The following is a 25851-nucleotide window of genomic DNA, read 5'->3' on the forward strand; positions in this document are numbered from 1 at the left end:
GTTGGTATTTTGCAACATATACCACAATAATGACCTGTAAAAATTTATCAGCAAGGGGGTTTTTGTGCTTAGGTGTAAAATTTATCAGGTAGAACTAAATCCATTGTTAAAGTTCAGAAAAGGTGGAATGAACAAAACTTTTTAAACATTATCACATTATGAACTTTCCGAGTCTCCCTCTGCAGTACAGTTTCTAATGCAGAAGTGTTTTATGCTGATTTAAGAAAGCCTCAGAACTACTGAAGAGCTCTGACCTGTAGTAGGCAAACCTATTTCATTTATAATACATAAAAGATAAGGATTTCTTTGCAGAAGCTATGCTGAGTATGCAGCTGAGAATAGAATACTAGCTGATTAAGGTGTTGTTCAAAGACAAACTTAAATTTTTAAAAGTAGTTTAATTAGAGATTAAAATTATTAAGCTGTAATGAAAAGCATAGTTATCATCCTGAATGAAAATATTTTTAAAAATATATGAAATTAAGAACAATTTCCCTCATGAAAAAACCTTGAGGTTCTGAAGTACAATTTCTTTTTACTCATTAGTTTATCATATCTTTGGTCATAAAATCTGTTGTTAGCAATTGAGCAAATTGTCAAATACAAAGATTAGCCTGAGACACAGTCAGTGAAATTGAAAAGTGGATAGAGAATGGCTAATACAATAAATCTGGCAGAGATATTTCAGATATAAAGATACCTTTTAGTATTTTCTATCTCATGAGCACTGGATTTAATTGAGAATAACATCACTTGATACTACCAGTTATTTTCAATAACTTGGAAAACACCTTCATATTTAAGAATAAGATTTAACCATCAGGGATTAAGGTGAACATTATGGGTAAAAGCATAGTTTTGCTCCAAAGCACAATGGAGAAAGCTGATACCAGGTAGCAATCAGAATCAGCAGGCCAGAGAAAGAAACACCTTGGGTACCTGTGTGTCCTCAGCAAACCACAAGCTTGTAAAATGCTCAAATTTATTATTAACTAGTGCATCTTTGTAAAATGTCTCTATTTTTATAATTTCCACAGAAGTAACTTCTTGTTGGGACTTCACTACATTTGCAAGGAACAAAATGCTCCCAACACATTCAAGTTTACAGTAAGTGCTAGAGAAAAATAACACTGCAATTGCAAATCCATTAGGGACTCTTTTTGCCAGTTTCTAATTTGTTGCCAGAATTTGTCATTAACTCGTGTTTTGTATTAATACCAAAATACAGTGACACTCCAAATACACTGGAGCAATTTGTTAAAAGCTGCACTTTGGGACATTTTTCAAATCTAAGGTTGAATAACTGACATTTCCTAACTTTAACCTCTTTCACACAGAAGCAAAACAAGTTTAATTCAGCATAATTCTATATGCAAAATTCAAAACTGGCCTCTGACATTGTCTGAAATATAAACTTTCTTTGCACCAAGGAAGCTTTTGTTTGCTAGGAAGTTTGTTTTTCTGAGGTTAAACCTTGGTCAGCATTTTAGTCATCCCTGATGGTGGTTCAGGATAATCAGCTACTTAAGATTGATGTTTTGAACATCAATCTTAAGCAGCAAAGATCTAACATGGCCCTCCTGAGTTTTTATGTATCAAGATGTTGATATATTTCACATATATATGATATATAACACATGTATGTATGTACTAAACACACTACACATATATACACACACCATGTATAAATAAATATATATATATATAGTGCACCTATGAGGGCCAAAAATCTTTTGCAGCTATTCTTGTCAGTTAAGGTACAAGCACAATAATCAGGATTCAACAACCAAGAACTGGGTATGCCAAAACTAAAACATAGTCTGATACAATAATTGTGCTTTTACTATTTCCTACATTTAATAGTGCAAAAAAAACCCGTCAGTAGTTTAGTCTTTAAAATATTCCGAACTCTAAGAATATTTCTGTTTGCAACTAGAAAATGCAGTAGCTGTTTTGCAAAAACATGAGGTAAAATACTGAGGCCAAATTATAATATTAATACTGTTTTTGTGGAACTGAATTATAAAATCAGCAGTTGTTTATACAACTGCAAGAAAAAAGCTTTAAAAGATCTTTTGCCAGGCATATTGGCAGCATATATGAAGCAAAGATAGTTAGTCCATTTGGAGCTTAAGCTGTACAGAAGTCAATGTGTGCCAGTAATTCTCTATGCTGGCTTGTTGGATATAGCACTTTACATCTGGGACACTCGAGAAAACTTTCATCAAGGCAGCTGGAATGTTTCAGGGGAGGACTTCTGTCATATGTGGTCAACTTCTTGTCAAATACAGCTTGCAAGTCTTCTTGTGATTCCATATGTCCAGATTCCCGGAGTTTCTGGAAAAGGAGGAGCTTCACTGTAAGACTGGGACATGCATGCACTGATCAAACACTGTAGGAAAATATATGAAAGGCTTGATGGCACACAAGCCTTGGGTGTGTTACAGCACTAAGGACTGTGCCCTGTTCACCTGCAATAAGTGTGAGTGGAAGCACATTGCATCTTTGTCATGGTGCAACAGACAAAACTGACTGAGACACTGACAGAGAGTACAGAGTGTTCCCTGCTCAGCCCCTGCCTGTTCTGGAGCTGCTGCTGCACTGCACCTGGGGAAACAGACATAAGGGATGCAGGGACACTTACTCAGGGTTTGAAACAAGATCCCAAAGCAAGAAGATGTGTGTTTTTGCAAAATCCCTGACTGAATTCACCTGTGAGTTGAATATTCAGTACATACCAGGGGTTCCAGACGGGTTATTTTCTCCTTGGCCTTGCGCAGCTCCTTGAGAACATGGTTTAACTCAAGCTTCAGGTTGTGGCGATCAAGCTTCCCATTCTCTAAGTCTGTGGTACATATCTGGATCTGGCAGCCCAACAAAGTGAGAACTTAAAGCCAAAGTTAGTTGGGAGGGATATTCCCCATTTATATATTTAAAGCCAGTTTTGCTCTGCAATAACATATTAAAACGGGATTAAAAGGAAAATTTAAATGAAAAATTAAAAATTGCTGTTGCTTTCATTACAGTGAAATTCACATGTCCCCAGTTATTAAAATCTCCCTTAGAAGAGGTACAGTTATTTTGATTGGAGGGTATTTCAATTTCAAATAAAGAGAAAATATGGCAATGCAATTATTTCTATAAGAATATCAAAAATATATTGCTAAACTTTAATTAGATGATTAGTTTTAGAATGTTTCCTGTGCCTTATCTGAGGCTTTACCTGTTTAATAAGTGATTGTGGAGAAAACGTCAGGTTTGATCATACCCTCTTATCAGTACAAGGTTACAGATTTTCCTCCTGACATGTCAAAATTTTTGAAAGCATCAAGAGATTATGTGCAATTGAATATTCATGTCTAGCATTACTTTATTTGATATACTAATAATTCTTAAATGTGAAGCTAGCCTAGAAAGACTCTGTGCCTAACACATTAAATATCAGCACTTAAGGACATAATTGTGTACCTGTTGTTCCAACAAAGCTATTCTTGTGTGTTCTGCCTCCTGTCTGAGCAATGATTTACGAAGAAGCTTCACCTACAAGGCAGATGAACACTTGTAACAAACAACATCCATATACAATAGTTAATAAGCTTAAAAAGAATTAATTTATAATGAGATGGAAGCAAACTCTTAAATTCCAATGCCAACAGCAAATGTGTGCCTGTTATGCAAGAACCAAACTCAATTCAAATCATTACTTCCCCAAGGAAAACCCTTGGGAAAAATTATTATTGCACTGAGAAGGGAGAATACAGGATGATGTTGTTGTTAAAAAAAGAAAAAATGGAAGCCTGGTGATTGCCAGGATGCTGACAAAAATATACTCACAAAACCTATGTTTGTACTAACATGATATTTTATCTTAATAAAAACAAACAATGTGATTTTTTTTAAATAAGAGAACAAGTTTAAGAGAAAGTACTATACTATAATGATTAAGTAAATGCATACATTAAAATATTCTCTGCTTTCAGCATGTATCAACTTTTATGATAATGCTGTTGTTCAGCTTCAAAAAATAAAATAAAATAAAATAAACATATTTTAATCATTATTGACCAGTGAGAACCAGTCTGTCTTTAGAGAGCTTAAGTGTTGTTATGCTTTTGGCCTACTTTGGTGTCTAGTAAATTTTATTGTCATATTTCAAATATCAGTTGTATTTTAGCTGCCAGGTGACAGCAAATATTAGTGGTATTCCATAATTAGGAGCACATGATAAAATGATTTTTTAGCTTTCTTGTTCTCATTTACTATTAGTCTTAAGGATGAACTATATTAGAATGAATTCAGTATTTTCTCCCTTCTCTTTTGTGTCCCTTAAGACTAGGGAAATAAATTGATAAAGAAGTTTCATGTTTAAACAATTCAGTTTTAACCTCAAGGAATGAGTCTAGATCTATGTGAAGAACAGTTACCAGAGAGAGAGATGGTCCATTCTGATTAACTGTGAATTTTTCTCTCTCTTGATTCTTTGCTAATGATCTCAAACCTCCAAATCCACCCACTTACCTGACATAAAAGATCTTCAGACTTTTCTTTTTCTTCCCTGAGCTGTTCTTTGATAGTTTCATTTTCCTGTTCTAGTCTTTGTGCTTTCTCTTTCATTGTATTTTCATTTTCTTGAGTCTTCATTTCAGCAAGCCGTTGTGACTGCAGTAAGGCATTTAAACTCATCATTTCCCCTTGTGTTTCTTGATATGTCTTTTTAAGTTCATTGAGCTCAGATCTCAGCTGGGTTATGGTGCGTCTTTCAGTCTCAGGATCTCTCTTAGCAGTCAGAAACAGCTGGTCACAGCATTCTTGCTTTTCCTCTTGTGGATGACCTTAATGAGTCAGAAATAATTGAGTTAGTAATGTGAAAAAAAAAAAAAAAAACCACTTAAAAATCAGAGCACTAAATCTTTAACAGCATTTTAAGGCTCATTAGTAGAAATTGACATAGTAGGCTATTGCACAGCTCAGATTAGAAGCAAACTTTGGTTGAAACAGCTTTCAGTATTTATAATACATTAAGTCTCCTTACCAATACACTCACTGTTATATTGGTAGAAAACAGTTCTTCTAAGGCCTCATGCATTATACTGACACATGGGAATCTGACCCAAAGCCACTGGATTCCTAGTTCTATTTTTAGGCTCTTTAGCCAAGCTGCTGGCATTACTCCCTCCCCAGAGATACCCTTGGGGGGGTTAGAAAATTTCTGCTTATAGACCCAAGAAAAGTTTAATAAGTAGGAAAAAATTAGGAGGCAGACTGCAAAAATTCAGGAGCAATACAAAATATATGTAGAAGCAGAATGAGGGAGGGAGAATTTCACGAGTTTTGCTGATTTTTGGCACTGGAAGTTTTGTTACTTTGATAATTTTCCTATTGAAGACTTACCCTAATTATTCAAAGTGTAATTTACTAGGGAGAGTTTCCTGCTTCAATGTTCTCCCTTCCCTCACTATGAACTAAGCCCTATCTTCTCATTAGCAAAACTTTATAGGGCAGTGACATCCTCAGAGAAAGGCTGAGTTTTTCCCCAGAAAAAGTTTTCATATATATATTTTCAAGTTGTATAGCTAGGATTTCAATATATATATTTCAATATATATATATTCATATATATATTTTCAACTTGGATTTCTGCTACTGCCTAGCTGCTTGAAGAGAGGAACTTGCTTACACCCTGACTTTAAGTCTCCTGGTTGCTCTTGTGGCAAAGCTTTGACTGCAGTAACTGTGCAACATTTTCTGGTGAGCCGAGTCTGCCTCCCTCTAAAAATACTGTTCATAGATTTCTGAACAGCACCAAAACAAGCTTGTGATGATATTTCAGTGTTTTCCAGAAAGAGTCAAGCAGCAATACAGAAACCAAGCCACTGCCCATTAATTACTCATGGCAAATCTGTGGGTATGCTCTTACTCCACACAATGTTTGTTCTGTTTAGTGAATTTACCTTGCAGGTCAGTTGCAGAATGTATGAAATCAATAATTTGGTAATAAGAAAAGCAAGTCAATGTCTTCTGGTTCTTCTGCTTAATATGAATTTAATTTTATTAATTCTGAGAGGTGTGCCTTATTGAGGAACTGCACAGCAAGGAAGTGAGCTGGAGGTGGCCAGATCTTTATTGTGAAACACTGCTTTGGAGAGGTGCCAAAACCTATCACAGGTTTTCTTGCCCTGTAACAACTGTTCAGCTGAGTAAAGAACATGGCAATCTTGAGTCATTTTTATAATATTTATTTTGAAAAAAGTAAATTTAAAAAAATCTGATCCACACCTAGCTAATAAATCCTTAATGCTTCCATTATGTCTACTGAAAGTGTACTTTGAAGGATGAGAGATGTACATCTATTTGCCTCAACACTTTCCACAAATAGAGAGGTTGCTAATAGAGTGTCAAGGCTGTTAAAACCATCTTTGAAGTGGATAAGAACAGGAAGTACTCTTGGTCAAGTAACACAGATAGATAACAGGAAGCAGAGGAATATTATTTAACCAAGTTTTACCATTAAGAAGCCAAAGCATTGAGAACAAAATCTTGATTTTAAGTGTGCTAGAATTTGTTTTCAGAAAATTTAATTCCATAGATAATTATGGTTTGGGTCACTTGTGGGAGTAAAAATGAAGTTGATACCTTCTGAATTTGATTTAGATTCTTGCTGGCTAACTATTTCTGCCTTCTGTTCAAGTTCAAAGATCCTTCCAAGCAGCCCCCTGACATATGCTTCCCGTTGCTGGTCATACAGGAGCCACTGCTGATTTTTCTCAAGAGCCTTCATAAAAAGAAACATAAGAACAACAAAAAAGTCTCTGGTAATTAGTCAGCTTTTAAAAGTATTTGTCTTATGTCTTCAAAATATTAGAAATTATTAAAGATATGCTAGATAAGTCTGCTGCAAATTGTAATCTATACAAAAAATGAATAAATCCATCTTCATTTGGAAAGTTAATTCAGGATGCTAAGCATAAGTTAAAACTGCAGCAATGGGAAAATTACTTAAAGAACAAAGGCTTTTATGAGTCATGCCTAGATTATGAAGAATTGACATTTCAATCTCAAATATAAAATAACAGACCTGGAAAATGGAATAAAATAAAACTGTATCATTGCAACTTAATTTTTAAGAACAAGGACATGGATTTTTTAGCTGCTGGCTCATTGACTTATTCAGTTTGGAAGGGACCTTAGGAGGTTTCTAATCCAACCACATGCTATCCCAAGCAGTGCCAGGTTCCTAGAGGCTTCTGAGTTGTCAGCAACCACTTGGTTCTGATGTTCTAAGCAAGGTCTTTCAAAGATGATGGAAATCTTAATTTTTTCTTTTGCAAGTTTTTTGGTTTTTAAATTTAAATTAGTGCCTTCTCACAAAATCATTTTAGAGAGAAACATACCCTCTGAGGTCCTATACTACCCAAAATGTACATGATGATAATTTAAATTCTTCTGCATCTCAATACAGATGGTTGAAATTTACAGGAAACTTACATCTTTCAATTGTCTTTCAATTTCTGTGCTGTTTGTGGCAGCTTCCTGCGGACAAAGAACAACTTGTTAGTGTTGTTTAAAACAAATGGCTGAAACAGCAAAGCTACTCCTGTACAGCTATTAATCTCACATAAATAGCATAAGAATATTTTAAAAATTAAATCAGATGCATTTAAAAATTAAAACAAATGTGCCTTTTGTGTTTAAAGATCTTTACAGTTGGTTGCTGGGTTTTTTTTGAAGGATCCAAGTTATGCAGAAAGCCATTTCAGATATTTAAAACAGACTCTTCTTCAAAATATATGATAAAGATTTACGTGAAATTTTTTCCATAAATTGCAATTTATGCAATTCATAGTTACATTAAAACATTTCCTAAGGAAACCATAATGTATTTTTTGCTGAACTGCTGTTTTGGAAGTCCTGAAGGGTGTTCTGCAAAGCGGTTTTGAAAAATGAAGATATTTAAGGGTATTATTTATGTACACAAGAAGAAGTAAATGTTTTTTTCTAGTTTTGTATCCTCATACATTTGACAATGACCCAGACATAGAGGAGGAGTTGGGGAAAGCCAGAGACCTTGATGCTTCTCTGGGATAACAAGAAGACTGTGAACATCTGGGAAATTGTGAAGGCCTGTCTGCAAGCACAAGGACAAAGTGCCTGATTTTCTGAGCCTGATCCCAGTACAGTGAGTATGACTTATGTACACATATGAGTAGGAGACTTCTTGAGAGCCATCTAAAACTGGAGAGCAGTTACAGCCATGTTTCTCCCATTCTGACATGTAACTTCTCTGCAGGATACAAAGTGGTTATGAAACTGTGTAGGTATATGTCAGAGGGAACTTCAGTGAGAAAAAAAATGCACATTACTTCCCAAATCCAAACTACATTTTTTCCAACATTTTTCTTTGGATCTTGGAACATGATTTACAACATAATTTATAGCTGAAAAATACAAAACTTTGAATGCAATTATTAAACTTAAAAGCTTCCTAATAAAAATAGGATTTAGAGACACTGAGCTTGTTTCTATGAACATCAGAGTCCTGCCTCAGTAAAAACTTTCTCAAAATTGTGTTATAAAACTGTTGTTTCCATTTCAGAGCTAGTATGCCACCTAGCAGTTTCAAGCAGCATTGCTAGACTTGTTTTCAAGTTCTCCAAGACATCCAGTAAACATCACTGTCCTCTGAATATAAATCAGTTACAATTTTAAAAGAAAACTATGGTTTTAAAGTAATACATATTTTGGTGGTTTAATGACAAAAATATCATGAAAACCTGTTGACTTAATACACACTTTAACACCACTAATGAAGTTCAAAGTGTCTTAAAATTTAAAATAAATATGTTGCATTTAAAGTGGTATTTCTCTATAAACTGCATTATTGGAAGTACTATATATACATGTGTTACCATTCAAAAGTAGTAGATGAAGATATTCATCTAGATAGTAGATGAAGATATTAATCTAGCAGAATTTCTAGAAATTGCTCAACTCCCGTGTGGAGTGGAGGGAACCAGCACCATCTGCAGGTCAAAAGCTGGAAAAGAAAGACTTGCAGCCGCCTATGTTTAGGCACGTGTACGTAAACAACTTCCCTGTGCCTCTCATGGAGTTACTAATGCAATTTCCAAAGATTATTAGAACAGAGCAGGGGTGGAAAAACAACTGTAGAATCCTAAATGGACTTTTAAACCCTGCCTAGGGTTGGCACCATATCTATTGACCACTTCATAATGAGAGGAGAAACCCATTATTCCTGTCCTCTGCCACATTGAAGAATTTACCATGTGTGATGCCATAGAAAGTAAAGACAATTAGTTTTAACAACTGAGACACAAATGAGGGTTCATAAGAACAGAGAGAAGAAAGATATTCTAATGACTGAAGCTGAATTAGGTGAGGAGCTTAGTTTGTCTTTATTAGTGCCCCATGTCTCTCAGCACTGCTGCCTTCCCACAGAGCACACAGATCTGAGAAGGGCACAGTGCCTGCCTAAGCAGCAGTGGAGCATCCCAGCAGTATCACAGGTCACACTACCAGTGTGTGACCTTGAGCTAGGGACCTTGAGTACAGCAGGAGAGAATTCCCTCCCCAGCTGTGCTGCCTGAAGTGTGTTCTCTGACTGTTCCTCATTTAGAGCTCGATCTGGATACCATCTCGTTTCATACAAGAATATTTCAGCATGCAACACAGCTTGTAAGAAAATTTTAAAAAATTTCAGTTTTATAGCAGGTATTGGTGCTTAGTGGGCACAAAATCCAATTTGCAATTGCAATATTTCTTCAGTCCTTACCTGAAAAGTACCACTGGCTTCGTTCTCAAGATCGGAGCATTTTGCCATGACTGCAGATAAATTACATTTTAACCTATTAATTTCTTCTGATAGAGAACAAAGTAACTGTTCTCTTCTTTCTGCTTCCTTTGTTTTTTCCTCTAGTTGATTTTGTAGGAAGGACACTTCACTAGTCTTGGTTTTGGACCTAAGCTTGTCTTTCAGGTTTTGGATTTCTCTGTCCTTCTCTCCAAGAAGATGGTTGTATTTTTCTTTTTCTTTCTCAAGCAAAAGTATTTTCTAAATGAAACAGAATAAAAAAGTGTGTTAGTCTATGCATCAAATGCATTAGCAAGTACTTTGAGATTATCTGAGCAGCAGGGTCTAGTGGAAGGTGTTAGAACTAGGTGGTCTTTAAGGTCTCTTCCTACCCATTCCATTCTATGACCTTATGATTCTATGATAAGAATATCTCACTTTCAAAGTTCTCTTAGCCTTTAATTAGCTGAGAAAATTGCTTATAACTCAAAGAAGACAATACTGGAGCGATCATCTGAAATATATCAAGTGATAGGAAAACCAGTCTGAAATAGACCAAACAAGGAGAGAATGCAAAGAACAAAGTTTCACAGGCTTGGTGTGTACTCAGTTTTGAATAAAGATCACTACAGTATATGACCCTAAAACAAAAGCAATACAAGAACTCCAAAACACTTCCAGCAAAGAGGTTGGTGCTACCTTTCTTAGTTTATTTCTTAGCATATTCGGTTGCAAGAGCCTTCTTGCAAATCTCATGACAGTGAGTTACAGAAGACTTATAATAAAGCATTCGGGAGAAGGATCCTGTTTTCCATGTTATCTGGCCCTGTAGTTTCAAAATGTGTTTTAGCAGATACTTTCAACATGCACTCTTTTTCCAGTAAGCCTCCAGCAAAGGTATTCATTACACACAATTAGTACTGCATTTAAGATGCCATGGGGCTCTGCATGGACATCAGATGTGATAGCATTTAATTCTGCTGAGAAAGGCTCATGTTGAAATCTTGCATGTTGACATCAAGTCATTAGAAAGAAAAACTGAAAGCAAGTGATTTTGAGAGAGCCTCAATTAGGGAGTGGTTGAACACCACCACTCACTGAAATTAAAATAGTGACACCAAAGACTATCCGGTGCATCTAACACGATGGTGATTTTGCACCTGTTTTTCCTAGTTTATAGGAAACCAGTATTAAGTAACCAACACTGAGCCAACAGCAAACACCAAGAGAATCAGCAAATACACAGAGGAATCTAGCCAGAGCTGTGCATGAGCTGCCCAGCCACAGCTCATCCTTGGCTTAGGACTTCTCAACTGATGTTGTGGCACAGACACATGGCAAGCCCTTTCATTAAAAAGAGTGGCCTAGAAATATTAATATGCCTAGTCCACATGAGTTGTATCCTTTTCTAGAGTCCATCTAAAGTTTCCCTGTCCTTCTGGGAAGCCTGACAGGCTGTGACTAGGTCACCTAATAAGTCTTGAAATTCTCTCTCTGCAACCACAGGTTTACCTCGAGTGGAACAGTCATATAGAGATGCTTCCGTACCTTTCAGTGTCTTAGTTTCTGCTCTTTAGATGCAATGGGAGAATAATGTAATGACCCAATTACAGTTCCATTTACCTATAGCTGAGTGGGAGCTTGACAACTCAATTCAAACAAACACTCTGCACTTTTTGGCATGTTCTTAATCAAATGTTTTCAAACGTTAAGCTCTTTGCAGGAAGTGCTTAAAAGCCTTCTCTGCGATGTGTTCCATTGGACACATTTGGACAAGTCTTAATGGACTAACTGGCACCTGTGGCCTCAAGTCTTTGTATTTACCAGCCTTGTCAGATGAGTGTGATTTTATTAGCTCAGCTGTCATTGAAAAACACCTGAGAATGAATGCGTGAAACTAAAAGTTTGTCTAGACTAACAATACTAAACCAGTTGTGACATCAAAAGTTCTGAGAGGAAAGGTGAGGCTCCTGCTGCCGAGTGCCGTACCCGTGGGACGCGGCCCGCGCTGGCTCGGGGGGAGCCCGGCTCACCTGCAGGAGCTCGCTCCTCTCCGGCTCCGTCATTCTGCCTTTGCCCGTGGCCAACTCCTCCAGGGACCTCCGCGGGGCAGCGCCCTCCCGCTTCCCCTTCTCGAGCCCACCGTCAGCTCTGGAGCTGCCCAGCTTCAGGCCCCCCTTGCCAATAATTCGATCTATGGCGGTCTTGGCGTTCATCTCTAGGGGCCTGTACAAACCGAACGAGGCGCTACGGAACAGCGATTCCTTCTAGCGGGCAGGACAAGGCTTCCGACAGCTGGAGGCGAGTGCGGGCGGCGCGGACCTTCCCGGCTCCCGCGGGGCTCAGAGGGGCCGCGAGTCACGGTGCGGGGCACGGCCCGGTGCGGGGCACGGCTCGGCGGCGGCTCCGTCCGGCCCCGGCCCGTGCCGCTTCCGGGAGTTTGAATCCCGCGGCTCGGGGCCGTCACTTCCGGGGTTTCCGGATGGTGCCCGCGGGCGGTGGCGGCAGGGGCGGTGTCCCCTCGTGTCGCCGCCCGGGAGGTGCCGTCCCTACCCGGGGCTGCCAGGCGCGGCGGTGCTGGGCCAGCAGCAGCGGGCGGCCGGTGGGTGGAGCGGGGCGCCGTGGTGCTCGGGCCGAGCCTGCAGGGCCCTCTCAGTGCTGTCTCTCACGTGTCTGTGTCCTCGTTCCTCCCTGAACATGTGGGGTTTTTCTTCTCCTCTCCATCTACCCCAAATCTAATAATTTTAGAAATTACAAAGTAAGCTAGGTCTTGTGTGACCGTGTAAAAGCTAGGCTGAACCGCGCTCGCTTGTGACTCCTTTTGCTGCCTCTTGCTGGCTTCCCCTCTCCTCTCTCCTTGGGGACACGCGTGGCAGTGGCAGCGGGAACCACTCGGGTTTTTACCTCTGTTCACAGCGGAGAAAAACTGAGGCTGAGCACGGGGGAGCTCAAAGCTTGGCTTGTCATGTAAATGTTACCTAGGTCATGTTACCGCAGTGTTTGTGCACGTGTTTAAGGCAAAACATTCATATGCTTCCAAACTGTACAGACTCTTGTCACTTTTAATTTATTTTTTGCACGCATTTCCTTAATACTTTCAAATTTTTAGTTATGGATACATATTTCAAGAATTATACTATAAATCTATTATATCCCGGACGTTCCATGAGGAAGCCGCAGTGTCGTTCCAGAATCCAACAGGAGGGGGAGGACTCGCACTGTTTTTTGGGATCATCGCCAGTTTCTGACTAGGCTGGCGCGGAGACAAACCAAAAGCATTTGCCAACAATAAAGTTCTCAAAATTAGGGGGAAAAATATAAGCTATTGTGGAATTTCATACCTTGGTGTACGGAGAGGCAGATACTATTTAGATCGAGTTCTAGAGTCGCGCTTATTGTTGATGGTACTTAACAGTTAACTCTAGCCTTGGTTTCTGACGAGAGATTTATCACGCAGTTTAAGAATAAAAGCAGCAACAAGAAAGTTTTTGCAGGATTAAACAGGATCCCGTTACGGGATTTCACTGGCGAGAGCTCTTTCTGTGCAGCACGACAGACCCTGGTGTCAATTTACAGGACTGGTTTTTCCCACAGCTTTGAGCAACTAGTCCGTCATAGATCCACCCATAGACGACCTCCTTTGCTGTAAACCAGTAATTCCCTGCCTCCTCTTCCTGCTAGCATTTCAGTCCAGAAGGACTGTGAAACTGAAGATTTAATTCCTTCGGTAGTAGTCAACATTTAGGGAAGAGGGAAACAATGCTTCGGGTGATTGTGGAATCTGCTACCAATATCCCTAAAACCAAGTTTGGGAAACCAGATCCTATCGTTTCTGTTATTTTTAAAGGTAAGCAAAACTGACATAAATGTAGCCAGGGAAGAAGTTTTGTAAAAGCTAGTGCCCTTTGTAAGTATCTGAAAATCTGGGAAATCATGTTTTCCTGGAATTACATCTGATGTAATTTTAGGGAAGACTTTTTAATTAGAGACAAGAGTTACCTGAATGAAGTTTGAACTGAGTGGAGCACATTGGACTGTTCTGAGCAGCTGTGCTTCTGTTTCAGGATCCACGTTTTACAAGCTTTTCCAAAGGATTAACCTGTTGCTTTAAAAACAAATCTAATTCCGTGAATGAACCCGCTTTTAATTCTGGTATTGAAGATTACCTTGTTTTCCATCTGAAAAATCATTCCTGTCTTGATTACTTTGAACAGGCACTGCTCACTGTCACACACATACAATAAAAATGTGATTTATTGTTGTTACAAGTAGTATACTGAAATAGCAGTAGTACTATTTTGGAAGGTATTTGATTTTGTTTGAGTTTGGTTTGGGATTTTTTTTGGTTGTTGTTTTTGGGGCTTTTTTCACAAACAGAATTGCACATCAAAATTTTGCCTGTTGAGATTATCTAATGACAAGATTATGGAAGGAAACTGTAGTTTTCACTTTCATTGCTCATCAGTTATATATAGAAGAAGGAGAAGATTGTGATAAAGCATTTATATGTAAAGCTAAATATGTTTTAGATGTACTTTACTTGTTGCCAACATTACCTCACTTGGCTAGACTAGAGGAACTTGATTTCTAGTATTGATTTATTTTTAAGGTGCCAAAACCTTTAAGCAATTTTGGATCATGTAATACATCAAACCAAACTGTGACAAACAGGCACCTTATCTCCTGGTGACCTGGTTTCCTAACTGTGCACTGAAATCCAAGTGCTGTTTTAAAGTGTGAAAAATCCTTGCAGGAGTTTGTCACCTTTAGAAACCAAATCTGAAATCATGACAGCTGCAGAATGAAAAAGGATGAGGCACTGCACATGCAGAATCTTAACTTTCAAAGTAACAAGTTTTCAGATACATTTATTTCAGCATCAGAAAGATGTGAAATCATTCCATTTGCTTTAGTTTCCTCCTTTTTCTCAAGTTTTTTTTTTTTTTTTTTTTACCCACCCTGTATTAGAAAAAGTGGCAGAGCCTGTCTCAGTAGCTTTTGGAACTTCATAATTGTTAAAATATGATTTTACTTGCCCTGCAAAAAGTGAATATACTGTCATTTCTCTGGTTTGTTTCACATTCTGCTACTTCTTAAGTATCCATTTTCTTTTTCCAGTTCCTTGTCTCTCTTTGCTTTCCTGCCAGTTTTGCCTTTCTGTGTTGCCTCCGTTCCTGCAGTTTTCAGACTCCAGAGCTGGTTAATGCCTTCCCTTCTTTATGCTTAAATGTCTGTTTTTCCCCCTCCTTGCAAACTTCTGTGTGCTCTAATGCAGTTCACTTTTACCTAGTAAATAGAAAATACAGATTTTTTTTTCTTCATTGCTTGATTTGTTTTTCAGTCCTTCAGTTATCCAAAGACAGGAATTGGACAACAGACATTAAAGGAATGAATTCATATTTATGCTTTATGTACTAGAATTGGGATTTTTAATGTTCCCAAATATGCTTAACCAGTGCCAGCTTCATAATTATGACAGATTTTTAGTGGGATATTTAATTTCTCATTATCCTGCCACTTCTGTTTATGTGATTTTACTGCATATCAACAATCTGATTTTTTGCTACCTGTCCAGAGTGATTCAAGTGGGACAGAAAATATCAGGCTTTTACCAGCTATTAAGCAGCTCTGATTTAATTTGTAAGTGGAGTGCCTGGTACCCAGTGCAAGGACAGAGTCATATCTGAAATATGTTTGACTTCTAGCTGTTTATGTTTATAGATGGTTTTTTATACACTGCTGGTTTCCCCCTCACCCTGTTGATGTGTGGAGATAGGAAACCAATCTTATTTTGGGAAGAGTATGTCAAAGGGCATTAATCTTTAACTTTACTCCCTACCCAGTGTAAATCCTGGGGGACATAAAAAGCACATTTGGGAGTGCATATTCTAGACTGGGAAAAACTTAGGCATTAGCAGGACTATGGCCATGGTCCTGCAGGACATTTTAATGTTCTTGTTTGACTCTGGAGTATTCTTGGTGAAGTCTTAGTGAACAGTACTCATTGACAGAAAATTGCTGTGGAAGTTGGCATTTCATTAGAACACTATTTGGTCAAATTTTGATTTACAGGGCCTTTGTTGATGTCAGGTTCAGTAAATTTAATCCTCCCATGGAAACACAATCTTTCAGTCTCAGACCTCTACAGACATTCTGTGAAGAAAAAACTCATGATCCTGCAACTGTTAGTATCAAAGGACTGCAAATGTTTTATATGTTAAGACATGTAAGTCAATATGGTTTCATCTATGAATAGAATAGATTTAACCCAAATTTTTTTAACTAAGCTGGCTACAGAATAGGCAGTTAATATAATTGTTACAGTGCTATATATTAGCTGCATATTAGGAGGAAATAGGCAGCTATTTTAGTTCTGATATAGCAGAAGAGTTTTGTGCAAGCATTTCCCTTTTTTTTTAAAACACATTTATGTCCAGTCCAATGGGATGGAACTTTTATTTACTTTAAGAAAAGCTCACAGTTCAAAGAGAACTACACCCTGAGAGTAAATGAGTGTCGCTATCTGGAACTGGGTGCTGCTCTTGCAGAATTCTGAGTTTTTTACTCAACATGAGACAATTCAATGGTCAAATTACCATGAAAAACTGTTGCAATTTGCTAAACTGACACTAAATGATAATGATTAAATCAGTATAATCATTTTGGTTTGTTAGATTCTTGTCTCACTGTGTAAAAATGAATTCAACTGCTTGTATGTGCAGTCAATGCTGGGATATTCAGTGCTTTGATCGTTTATTTTGGCTGCCTCATTTCACTTTATGCAGGGAAAACTGAGGTGAAATGGCATTTAATTTGATTAATCCAACTTGATTCAATCTGTGCTTAATCTAAGAGCTTTTCAACAGGACTGGAGGCCTGCAGTAGTTCAAAACTATTTTAGTTTATATTTCAGTGTGGAAGAAAATAGTTTAATAGAAAATGGTTAAACTGGATATAAATTTTCTGTTTTGCAGATAGTTAAATTATCTACATTTAATTTCAGGGTTTTGGAGGTCTGCCCATTTGGTCCTGCAGTTGCTGCCATCATGCAATCTTAATTCTCCTTTGACAAAAGTTTTATGGGATACCTAGTTAACAGAAATATGATACTGTCTTAAATCTTAAACTTAGGACTGTTGTAAAAGATAATGTTTGCTTCTGCTGTTCCCCATCTGCTCATGTTGATTAAAATTGCTAGTTATAATAGAAAAAAAAATTAAGATGGAAACATTAAGTGTTTTGCTATTCTGTAATATTTTTAATGGTGAACAGTTATTGTTTAAACAGCTCATCTTAATTTTTTTTGGACACTGAGCAATTAAATTCTTATTACAGTCTTTTCCACCCAAGAATATTAACTAACATGTTATATTATAAGGTAGTATGGTGCCTCCATCAAGATAAAGTAAATAATGATTTCTTCTACAGTACCACAGTTACTGTAGCTAGTTTTTAAAGAAACAAGTATAGCATGTTTTATCTGTATCCCTTATAATTTCTTTTTTCATGGTAGGGTCACACAAAAATGGTGACTGGCCCTATTGCACAATTTATCCTGATGTGGTTTAGTCTTGGTTGCTATAGCTGCAATCATTTCCAGCAGAGGAAAACAGCCTGAGGAGTTGAAACTTTTGTGAGCTCCTGGAATAACTGAGCAATCCACCTCACCCGCTGTGGCAACGGGGTTTTTGATTGGAAAAAGAAAGAGCTTTGCCAAGAGCTTAAAACAAATATCACCACCACCCAGTGCATTAAAATACCGATAAAAGTGTCATAAAAAGGAAGTCAGTAAAGAGACAGGAATATATGCAAAGTATTTCCTTGAGGAATGGGAGTGTTGTACTCTGACTAAAATTACAACTAAAACCCAAAGTAAGCTGTGCTTCCCAGTGTTTTTTCATCCAGCTTTCACAGAGATGCAGAACAGAAAAAGGTGCTTTTCTCAATGTAATCTAGAATATGCATATTAGTGGAAACATAAATTTTGCTTTTGTGAAAATGGATAATTCAGAGTGGAAAATTTAGCACCTTGTTAAGAGTTGTTCTGACTGTTGCTCAAACCAGAACTCACAGTTACATTTTAGCTTAGGCAGGGATCATAGGACTTTTATCCATTAGTTCCATCAGGATCAGGTCTGTAATTTACTATCCTTTTTACAAACAGCTGTAACTGTTCCTCTTTTTCACTGGCAGTGAAAACATCTTTTCATCTCCCATCTTCTAGAGGGACTTGGAATATCCCTGCCCAACCCCAGTTATTCTGGGATCGCCAGTTTTGAAAATGCTTTGTCTCCTATTAGATAGCATGAAGTTGAATTTCTCTCACTAGTTTGGTAATTTGTGCTTTGTTCTGCAAAATGTCAGGCAGAACATGTCAAAATGTCAAAATGTATGGTATGTTATGAAAGCACTTTGTCCTTCAATGTGAGTCAATATCCTGTATGAATTGTAGACAATTCCTGTTACATAAATGGTAGTCAGTTCTTGTAATTTGCAGCATGGGCTGATTTTTTCAGTACATCCCATTCTCATCCAATAAAAGGGCCACCACAGTCAGCAAGCCTGACCAGTGGGTATATGAACTTGCCCATTTAGCATATCTTTACTCTTGCTTCCCAGGCTAAGTACAGTCACAGCTTCAAATACCAAAAATGCATTTATCTTTACTGGAGTCTTTAAAGACGTGGAGTGTGTCTAAAGCTTGGACTTCTTGTGCTGGCTGAGCATTTTGGAGATCAGCAGCTGCTTTACACCCTGCACTTAAATGTGCTTGTTATCACTAATATATGCAATCTCTGTTTAAAGAGCTGTGTGTCTGTGCTCTTTTGTGCTTCTGAGTGTCAAAAGACTTGTCCTCCATTGGAGCTAAATATTGTAACTGAAGAGGAAAAATAATGCCAAGCTATGTTTAATTTGCTCTACATCCCATATTCTCACGATTTGTAGCTTGCCCAACTGCAAATTTTACCATGAACTATAGAAAATTTGCAATTTTTGTAATTTTTAGGCTAATTTTTAGTTAAGTTCAGTGAAGTCCTATCTACATAACCTCTGGAAACCCCTTTTTCAGGAAGGATTGCATTTCCTCTTACATACATGCATATTTCTTCTAATATTTGCTCTTTAAACCAGACAGTGCTGACATTGTAAGCATATCTCCTTAAGAATTTTTTTCTGTGTGATTTTATTCCAGAGCTAAACATTCAAAAATATTTTGTAACTCAAATATGGTACATATGTGACACATTTTCTCTACTACTTTCAAAAGCAGTGCTTTACTGCTATCACTTAGAGGTTACTGTTTAGTTTGATAACTCCAAGTCTTTTAGTCTGTCTTTTTTCATCATTATTGAAGGTGAAGCTAAGGGTCATAAAAGGTTGCAAAATCTAAATATTTATTTTGCTTTTTGGAAATACAACTAGCTGTGGTTAAACAAAACAATAAAAAGCCTCAACTACTAAAATTGCCCAGGGGACTTCTTGATTGTAAAACGTGCAACTTCTGGAAGAGGTAAAAACAATTGGAACATTTGGTTTTAAGGTCAAACCTTCTTTAGAAAAGCGAAAGGAAAAAATATTATTATTTTGTAGTGTTTTAGCAAAAACAATTAATCATGCTTTGTTTGTATTTGCAGATGAAAAAAAGAAAACAAAGAAAATTGAAAATGAACTCAATCCTGTTTGGAATGAGGTAATGTTTTTTAAAATAAATCCTTGGTCATTTCAAGACCATGCTTGTAAAGTCATGAAGTCAGTTTCAGCAGCTGAGCAGGTTGTTGGAAAGGGATCTGGTGCAATGTGTTCTGTCAAGGTGTTAGTAAATGCAGGTGAATGGATTCATCTTGCACCATATATTACAATTCATTAGCAATGTGTTAATGTAAAATTAGATGGATAACTGATGAGTTTTGGCCTGGTTTTGTTCCCACTTTCTTTCCATCAAAATGATACTCCGCCATTGTTTAGCCACGTGTATGGGAACGTAATGGGATCATTTATTACGTACCAGGAAAAACCATACAGAATTAAAAGGAATTATGTATTGAAAGTCCTCATGGTTTATTTGTAGGCCTAGTCTTATGTTGCATCTTCAGGAATATTTTTCTTGGGGAAAATGTTTTCTTCACAGTGTTTTTTCACAAAGATAAATGAAAGTTAAGATTTTTCTTACATTTTGTAATTAGAATTATAAGAAAAGGGAACACACAACTATTTGTTTAAATTCAATAGCAACTTAGTTCAGCCAATATTGGAGAGGAATGACAAGACAAATGTATGTTAATGTAAGTAAGTGGAACTGCAAAAGAAATGATGAGTCACAATTTAACAATTTAATTTTGCTATTGTTGCTAGTAATTAGCAAATCAAATACATGCTATGAGCTTTTTTTACTTTCACAAATGTAAGCTGGATTTGGTCTCTCACTAAATGCAAAATTTATTTCTGAATAATTTTATTGTATCTGCTACTCTGCTGGTAATTTTTACATAACTTGTCATTATAATTTGGGTTTGGTCTTTTTTTTTTTTTTTTTTTTTTTTTGTTCAGATTGTTGAATTTGACTTGAAAGGAATTGCTCTGGATAATTCATCTTCCCTGACAATTATTGTGAAGGATTTTGAAACAATTGGACAAAACAAGTATGTTCCTTCTTTCCCTCTCCCTTCCTTCCCCCACCCCAGTATTAAACACAACTTTCAATACTGAAGTACAGGGGGGAAATGGAACTGATAGCTGGTCTTTGCTGTGCTCTCTCTTTTCTGTCAATGCCAAGTAGTGTTCTCTGTTGCTATTCTGAAGGGAAGTATGATCATGTCATCTTTTCTTTTTTTCATGGCAGATTTCATGTCTCAGGCAAACATTCATGTTTACTCATAGTAGCCCAACTCCATTGTTAGCTTTTCTTTACTACTCTCTACCTCCTCCCAATATGTGGATCCTGGTTTTTACACTCTAAAGCTCTGTCATAAAACACTCTACAGCTCTGTCATAAAATCAGTGTGAATCAAGCCAGTGCCATCAGGTCTCTCATTCTTGAGATTCCTGCAGATCAGTTAGGCAGGAATATATTGCATGCCTCTGACTTTAGGGGGCTCTCAAAACTTGAGATAGGAAAGCTTATCAGTAGCCAGACTTTTGTAATGGACTTTATAATGCATCAAAAAAAAATAAAGTGATTATCTGAAGCACCTAAAATGTTTCACTCTGTACATGGGTTTAAAGTTAAGCAGTCATGTGGCTGGTTTTCTTCAAACTGTATTTTAAAATATCATCTAGACTCATATTTGTAACTCTTAACCCCCAGTTTGTGCAAATGCCTATTTTTGGGTTTATGCACAGAAAGTTGTTTGTACCAAAGCCAGAGTAGTACCTTCAAAGTAATGCTCTTTGCAAATAGATCCTCTATCACATCCACACATTTGCAATGTGTGATGAGTTTGGAAGGGATATTGGCAGGGAAACAGGATAAGGGGGTGAGAAGTGAGAAACACATGAGCAGGCATCCTGATTTTAACATGATAATAGGAAAGAGCATCTTGTAGTTCTTTTAAAGACACAGAGCACTGTAACAACAGAAGAGATTTGATATTTATGAACATTCACATTTAGATGAAAGAGTACATGAAAGGAGGGAATGTGGAATAAGTTTCTCACCTACCAATTGCATGTATGCATAACCTGTATTTCTCTAGAATTACTGATTCTATTTCCTGATTTGGAGAGAGATTTAGGACTACCATATCAAAGACTTGCTGCTTTTTCATGGTATCCTCTTTTAATACTCAAGAAAAAGTCAATAGATACATGTCTGAAGTGCTGCTGCGTTTCAAAACAGTGCTCAGTGCAAGAGTGTGCAAATAACACACCCATGGTTTGTCTGCATGCTAGTTTAGGATTGGGAAGGTGGAGCACAGTGCCTATCTAAGGTCCTTACTATGGAGAGCTACTCTAATGACAGTTTAAGAGACCCAGTGTTTGCTTCTGACACTGACAAGTGGACCCATTAGCTTGGGAGCTGTGTTAGGTGTCTAAGCTAAGTGGGATTTGAGTTGAAATCAACAGTCTTCCCTTTAGAGATTCATGGGTTTATATATTTTATTTAAAAATCTAGATTTAATTTGGATTTAGTTTTTGAGTGTAAAGAGCGTGTCTAGGGGCCTCTGTTGCCCGAGAACAGGCAATGAGAAGAACCTACACCATTTCTTTGGCTCTATTTTCTTTCCTCTGGAGGAAAATAAGCAGTGAGGATTGCTGTTGTTGCATTCAAAGTAGTGACAACTTTTTCTCAAATGTTTTGCTAGTCTATCTATAGCCATAGGCAGAGCCCTGTGTTTCTCAGGCCAGCCTCCCTCTGTGCTGCTCACTCCCAGAGCTCCTGGCCAGCACACTCTGCTGGCCCATGCTCTTTAGTCCTGACTAGTTGCAGGCACCTGCTCTGTTCCTATGCCCAAGAGGTGACTACAGAACCTGTGGAGCAACAGAGCAGAAGGTTGCAGTATAAGACATGATTTTTTCCTGTTCCTAAAAGCTGATATAACTTTTCATCCAGTCTGTTTTTAAACATGCCTGGAGGAGGAGTACAGTGGATGTTATTCTGCTTTTGCACTGTGCCAAGGCACTGAACTCATTGCTTTGGCATGTTTCTGTAAATTAAGCCTGAAAGAACATTTGGATATTTTTCCATTTCTTTGTTTTCCAGGAGGGAAAATTTACTGCTTCATTTACAGGATCACTAAACTTTTGCAGATAGGTTAATGAGTGCTCTTCATGGAGAAAAGTCACAGTAATTGGAAAAGATAAATAAAGCAAACCACTGTATACAGAAAGAACATCATAGGAATAAACCAGAGGACTCATATGATTCATGCTTAGTTAGGTTTTCTGGCATAAAGATGTTTGAAAAGAGAACACATCTGTTTTCTATTACATCTAATACTGTTAGTAGAAAGATTTCAAATTCTCAGAACACAAATCTTTCTGTAGTTAAAAAGTCCCAAAGACCTCGCAGTAAAGTCAGTTTTCCCTGTGAAGTTAAGAGAATGAGCAGGGATTGTGTGTTTCCCCATGTCCTTTGTGTAGTTGGTAACCTAGTGAGACAGGAAAAACAGATTGGGCACACCCTTTGCTCTAACAGAAAAATGCAGCTACAAATGAGCACTGCAGCAAATTATTTAGTCATTACTAAGGGTTTCTCATAGTTAAATAATTTCCAGATTGTTTAAATCCTCCTACAGCTGTACCCTCTTGTGTGGATTCTTTTCCACATCAGTGTGACTGTACATAGTTGCAGGATTTCCTTGCATCCACTGTATGCAAGATCCAGACAGTTTAAGATTCAGTTCTGGGCTTTTCTTCCTTGTTCAAAACAAGGAAGAAAATTGTTTCTTTACTAAAGTTTGTTCTTGCAAAGAGTATTATCAAATAAGTAAAGATAAAAGAGAGGTTTTTCTTAATAAAAATAATTAAACATAGCAGGAATAACAGAGGGCGAGTGTTGGGTCTTGTAGCATAATTTGTAATGAAATACACACACTGAGAAAGAAAGCTTGAGTACAGTAATTGTAACTGTAGTGTAGAATCAAGTTGCTGATGAGAATAATATATATAAACCTCTGCCAAAATACCCTTAAAAATAAATGAAAATCATTTAAATTCTTGACTCTTTAGTAATTTAAGCCTTGGGGCTTCCAGTAGAAGTAGCATGCAAGCAGCTAGAGGACATGATAGGCTGAAGACTTTAGTATATATTGCTACCTTCAAACCAAGAGGAATAATAAAATGGTTGGTACTGTGAGTTAGTTCCTGATCCAGACATGGGTGTGGAGTTTCACTTCACTGGGTTATTTAGGCAGCTAACAGGAAGTGCTAACCACAGCACTAACGGATTAATTGGCTTTGGCACAAATGCAACTCAGTGTTTAGTAGTTGACCATCAGTAGTTCATTGATTTCATGCTTATAAACTAGGTATTTTCCTTTGCTCACTGTGGGGAAGCTGTTGTAGGCCTGGTAAGGTTCAAAATCAGCTTCTGAGTAGGGATTTTACAATTATTTTTTGTGTCATCTCCAGTGGTAGACCAGAATGTTTGAACTGCTTGCAGAACAGGGGTTTTGCTTTACTCCTGCAAAGCTGGAAAAGTTCAAGAGATCAGACTGATTGGGCATTATACTTGTAGAAGTCTTAGGGTTGGCCAAAGAGGTACTGAAACATTTAAGAAACAGTACTAATTTGTTTTGGTCTTCTGCTAAAACAGCTGATGAACAAAAGGTCAAAGGATGCATTAAGCTATTCCAGTAGCAGAACCTGTCCCATTTGATGGTGTCAGAAGATTAGTGTGATCTGGAATTAAATGGACAAATGTTGATCTGCTCAGGCAAGAGGAAGAAAGCTGGAATAGGTCCAGCAAAGAACAGTGTCCTTTGATGATGAACAGGTTGGTAGAAAGTCTTTCCAGCTGTGCGGGAAGGAAAGGAGTCTTTGTCATCTTGTAAGTCATGGCTTCAGGTGGAGGTCACATGCAATCCTGACTGAAGGTGAAGTCTTAAGAGTTCAGAGTTGTGTACCCAACAACTTCACAGTAGCCATGCAGAGAACTGGGATCTAGTTACCTGTCAGAGGGAAGTATAGGAGCAGACCTTGCAGCAAAGCACTAAACATCAAAGAACTGCTGATGGACATGATCTCCCAACAGCTCCTGAGGTCTGATGTAGCTGACTTAGCCCAAAGATTAGAGACCTGAGAGAAGCATGTCAGATAAAAGGCTTTCTCTAAGAAAAGTGACAAAGATGAAACCTACGGATGACTTTGAGGCATTCCTTGTTACTTTGAAATGTATTACTTCAGTCGTTGAGTAGCTTATGATCAAAACCAGACTGGACATTGTCATGGGTAACCTGTTCTAGCTGACTAAGCTTGAGCAGAGGCACTGGACTAGATGATCATGAGTGATTCCTTCCAACCTCATCAGTTCTGTGCTTCTGATAAGGGAGAGGTGAAACATCCCTAACCCAGGGAGCAGGACAACTTTTGGAAGGGCAGAATAGTGCCCAAAGCTTAAAATTTGGCTAAAGTCTATAAGTAGACTAAGAGAGTTTATAGTTTGAATATTAAATTTCTCAGTCTTGTTAGAGTGGAAAAAGACTGGAGACTCTTGTTGCCCAGCCTGCTAAAGGAGGGGGAAATTAAGGCATGTAGATAGAGGGGCAATGTATAGAGGCAGCTGGTTGCAGGCAAGAAGTCTACGTAACTGATTCCCTCTTCAGTCTGCTGAAAGGGATCACTATTTTAAAAACAGTTACTAGGCATTCAAATGTGTGCAGTTATCATTTGTACAGGGCAGATGAAGATGTAGAAATGGAAATGTACAGTGCAAAATTTGAAAAGCACTACAGGTGAATGGCAATTCTTGAGTTAATGTCACCAGATGGGAGGGTGTGGTTGCTGAAACATTCATCCTGCTGATTTGAGATTACTTTGGGTGGCTTCTGAATTCTTTTGAAGTCACTCCATAAGCTCCAGTAAGCTTATATCAAATCAAAAGGTCAAGTTTATATAAATTTTCTACAAATGTGCATAGGAAAATACTTTCTCTTTTTTTCTCCTTCTATGGCACCTCAAAATATGTAAGTTTCTGCAGCTGAACAGAATTTGTGATGTGTAAAATCCGGAAGGTTTATTTGGAGGAAATTAATGTTTTATATTTAGGTATCCTAATGTACTTTACAAAAAATTAATTTATGTTCTTGTAACACAGTATGCAAGAGTAGCTATAATAGTGTTCTTGCTCCATGTGAAAAAATACCCTTGCATCCTTAGCTGCTCCATGAAAAAGCTCTGTGACTTCAGGGGTCCTCAGTTACGTTCTTTGTGTACAGATCTTTTTTTTTTTTGCTTTGGCAGCAAAGCTGGTATTTTATTTGTGACACATGATCTTTGAAATATTTACAGGGTAAAATTATCTTGGTTTTTTTTAAGTGAAAAAAAATCTCAGTTATTCCAGTAATCCACTTCAGTATGGGAGTAAACTGCTACTACATGCTATG

At 37.6% G+C, this 25851-nt stretch overlaps 2 protein-coding genes across 3 annotated transcripts in view; one reads left to right on the top strand and one right to left on the bottom strand.

Annotated features, from left to right (window-relative positions):
* Nucleotides 1-496: 496 nt before the first annotated feature.
* CEP55 (centrosomal protein 55) lies at nucleotides 497-12148 on the bottom strand. The gene is made up of 8 exons (XM_058810589.1): nucleotides 11842-12148; nucleotides 9791-10069; nucleotides 7486-7530; nucleotides 6634-6772; nucleotides 4519-4832; nucleotides 3469-3540; nucleotides 2739-2864; nucleotides 497-2337 (listed from the first exon to the last, which is right to left on the bottom strand). Exons 1-8 carry the CDS (start codon nucleotides 12022-12024, stop codon nucleotides 2131-2133), a joined length of 1365 nt encoding a protein of 454 aa, XP_058666572.1. The 5' UTR covers nucleotides 12025-12148; the 3' UTR covers nucleotides 497-2130.
* A 1278-nt stretch (nucleotides 12149-13426) lies between these two features.
* The window catches only part of MYOF (myoferlin), a 61548-nt gene continuing 49123 nt past the window's right edge, over nucleotides 13427-25851 (top strand). For both annotated transcript variants that reach the window (XM_058810787.1, XM_058810788.1), the window contains exons 1-3: nucleotides 13427-13655; nucleotides 19444-19499; nucleotides 20357-20448. In XM_058810787.1, the coding sequence (XP_058666770.1) occupies nucleotides 13568-13655; nucleotides 19444-19499; nucleotides 20357-20448 (236 nt within the window). In that variant the 5' untranslated portion in view covers nucleotides 13427-13567. The remainder of the gene's footprint in view (nucleotides 13656-19443; nucleotides 19500-20356; nucleotides 20449-25851) is intronic.

The sequence above is a fragment of the Ammospiza caudacuta genome, chromosome 9 (genome assembly GCF_027887145.1).
Source record: "Ammospiza caudacuta isolate bAmmCau1 chromosome 9, bAmmCau1.pri, whole genome shotgun sequence".
Lineage (NCBI taxonomy): Eukaryota > Metazoa > Chordata > Aves > Passeriformes > Passerellidae > Ammospiza > Ammospiza caudacuta.

Bases quoted from the DNA above. Each gene is read 5' to 3' on its own strand.
- CEP55 (XM_058810589.1), bottom strand. From the start codon at position 12,024: ATGAACGCCAAGACCGCCATAGATCGAATTATTGGCAAGGGGGGCCTG. The intron at 7,531-9,790 runs GTAAGGACTGAA...CTTTGTCCGCAG, and splicing joins AAGCCAGTGGTACTTTTCAG to GAAGCTGCCACAAACAGCAC. The intron at 3,541-4,518 runs GTAAGTGGGTGG...TCTGCCTTGTAG, and splicing joins CTGAAGATCTTTTATGTCAG to GTGAAGCTTCTTCGTAAATC.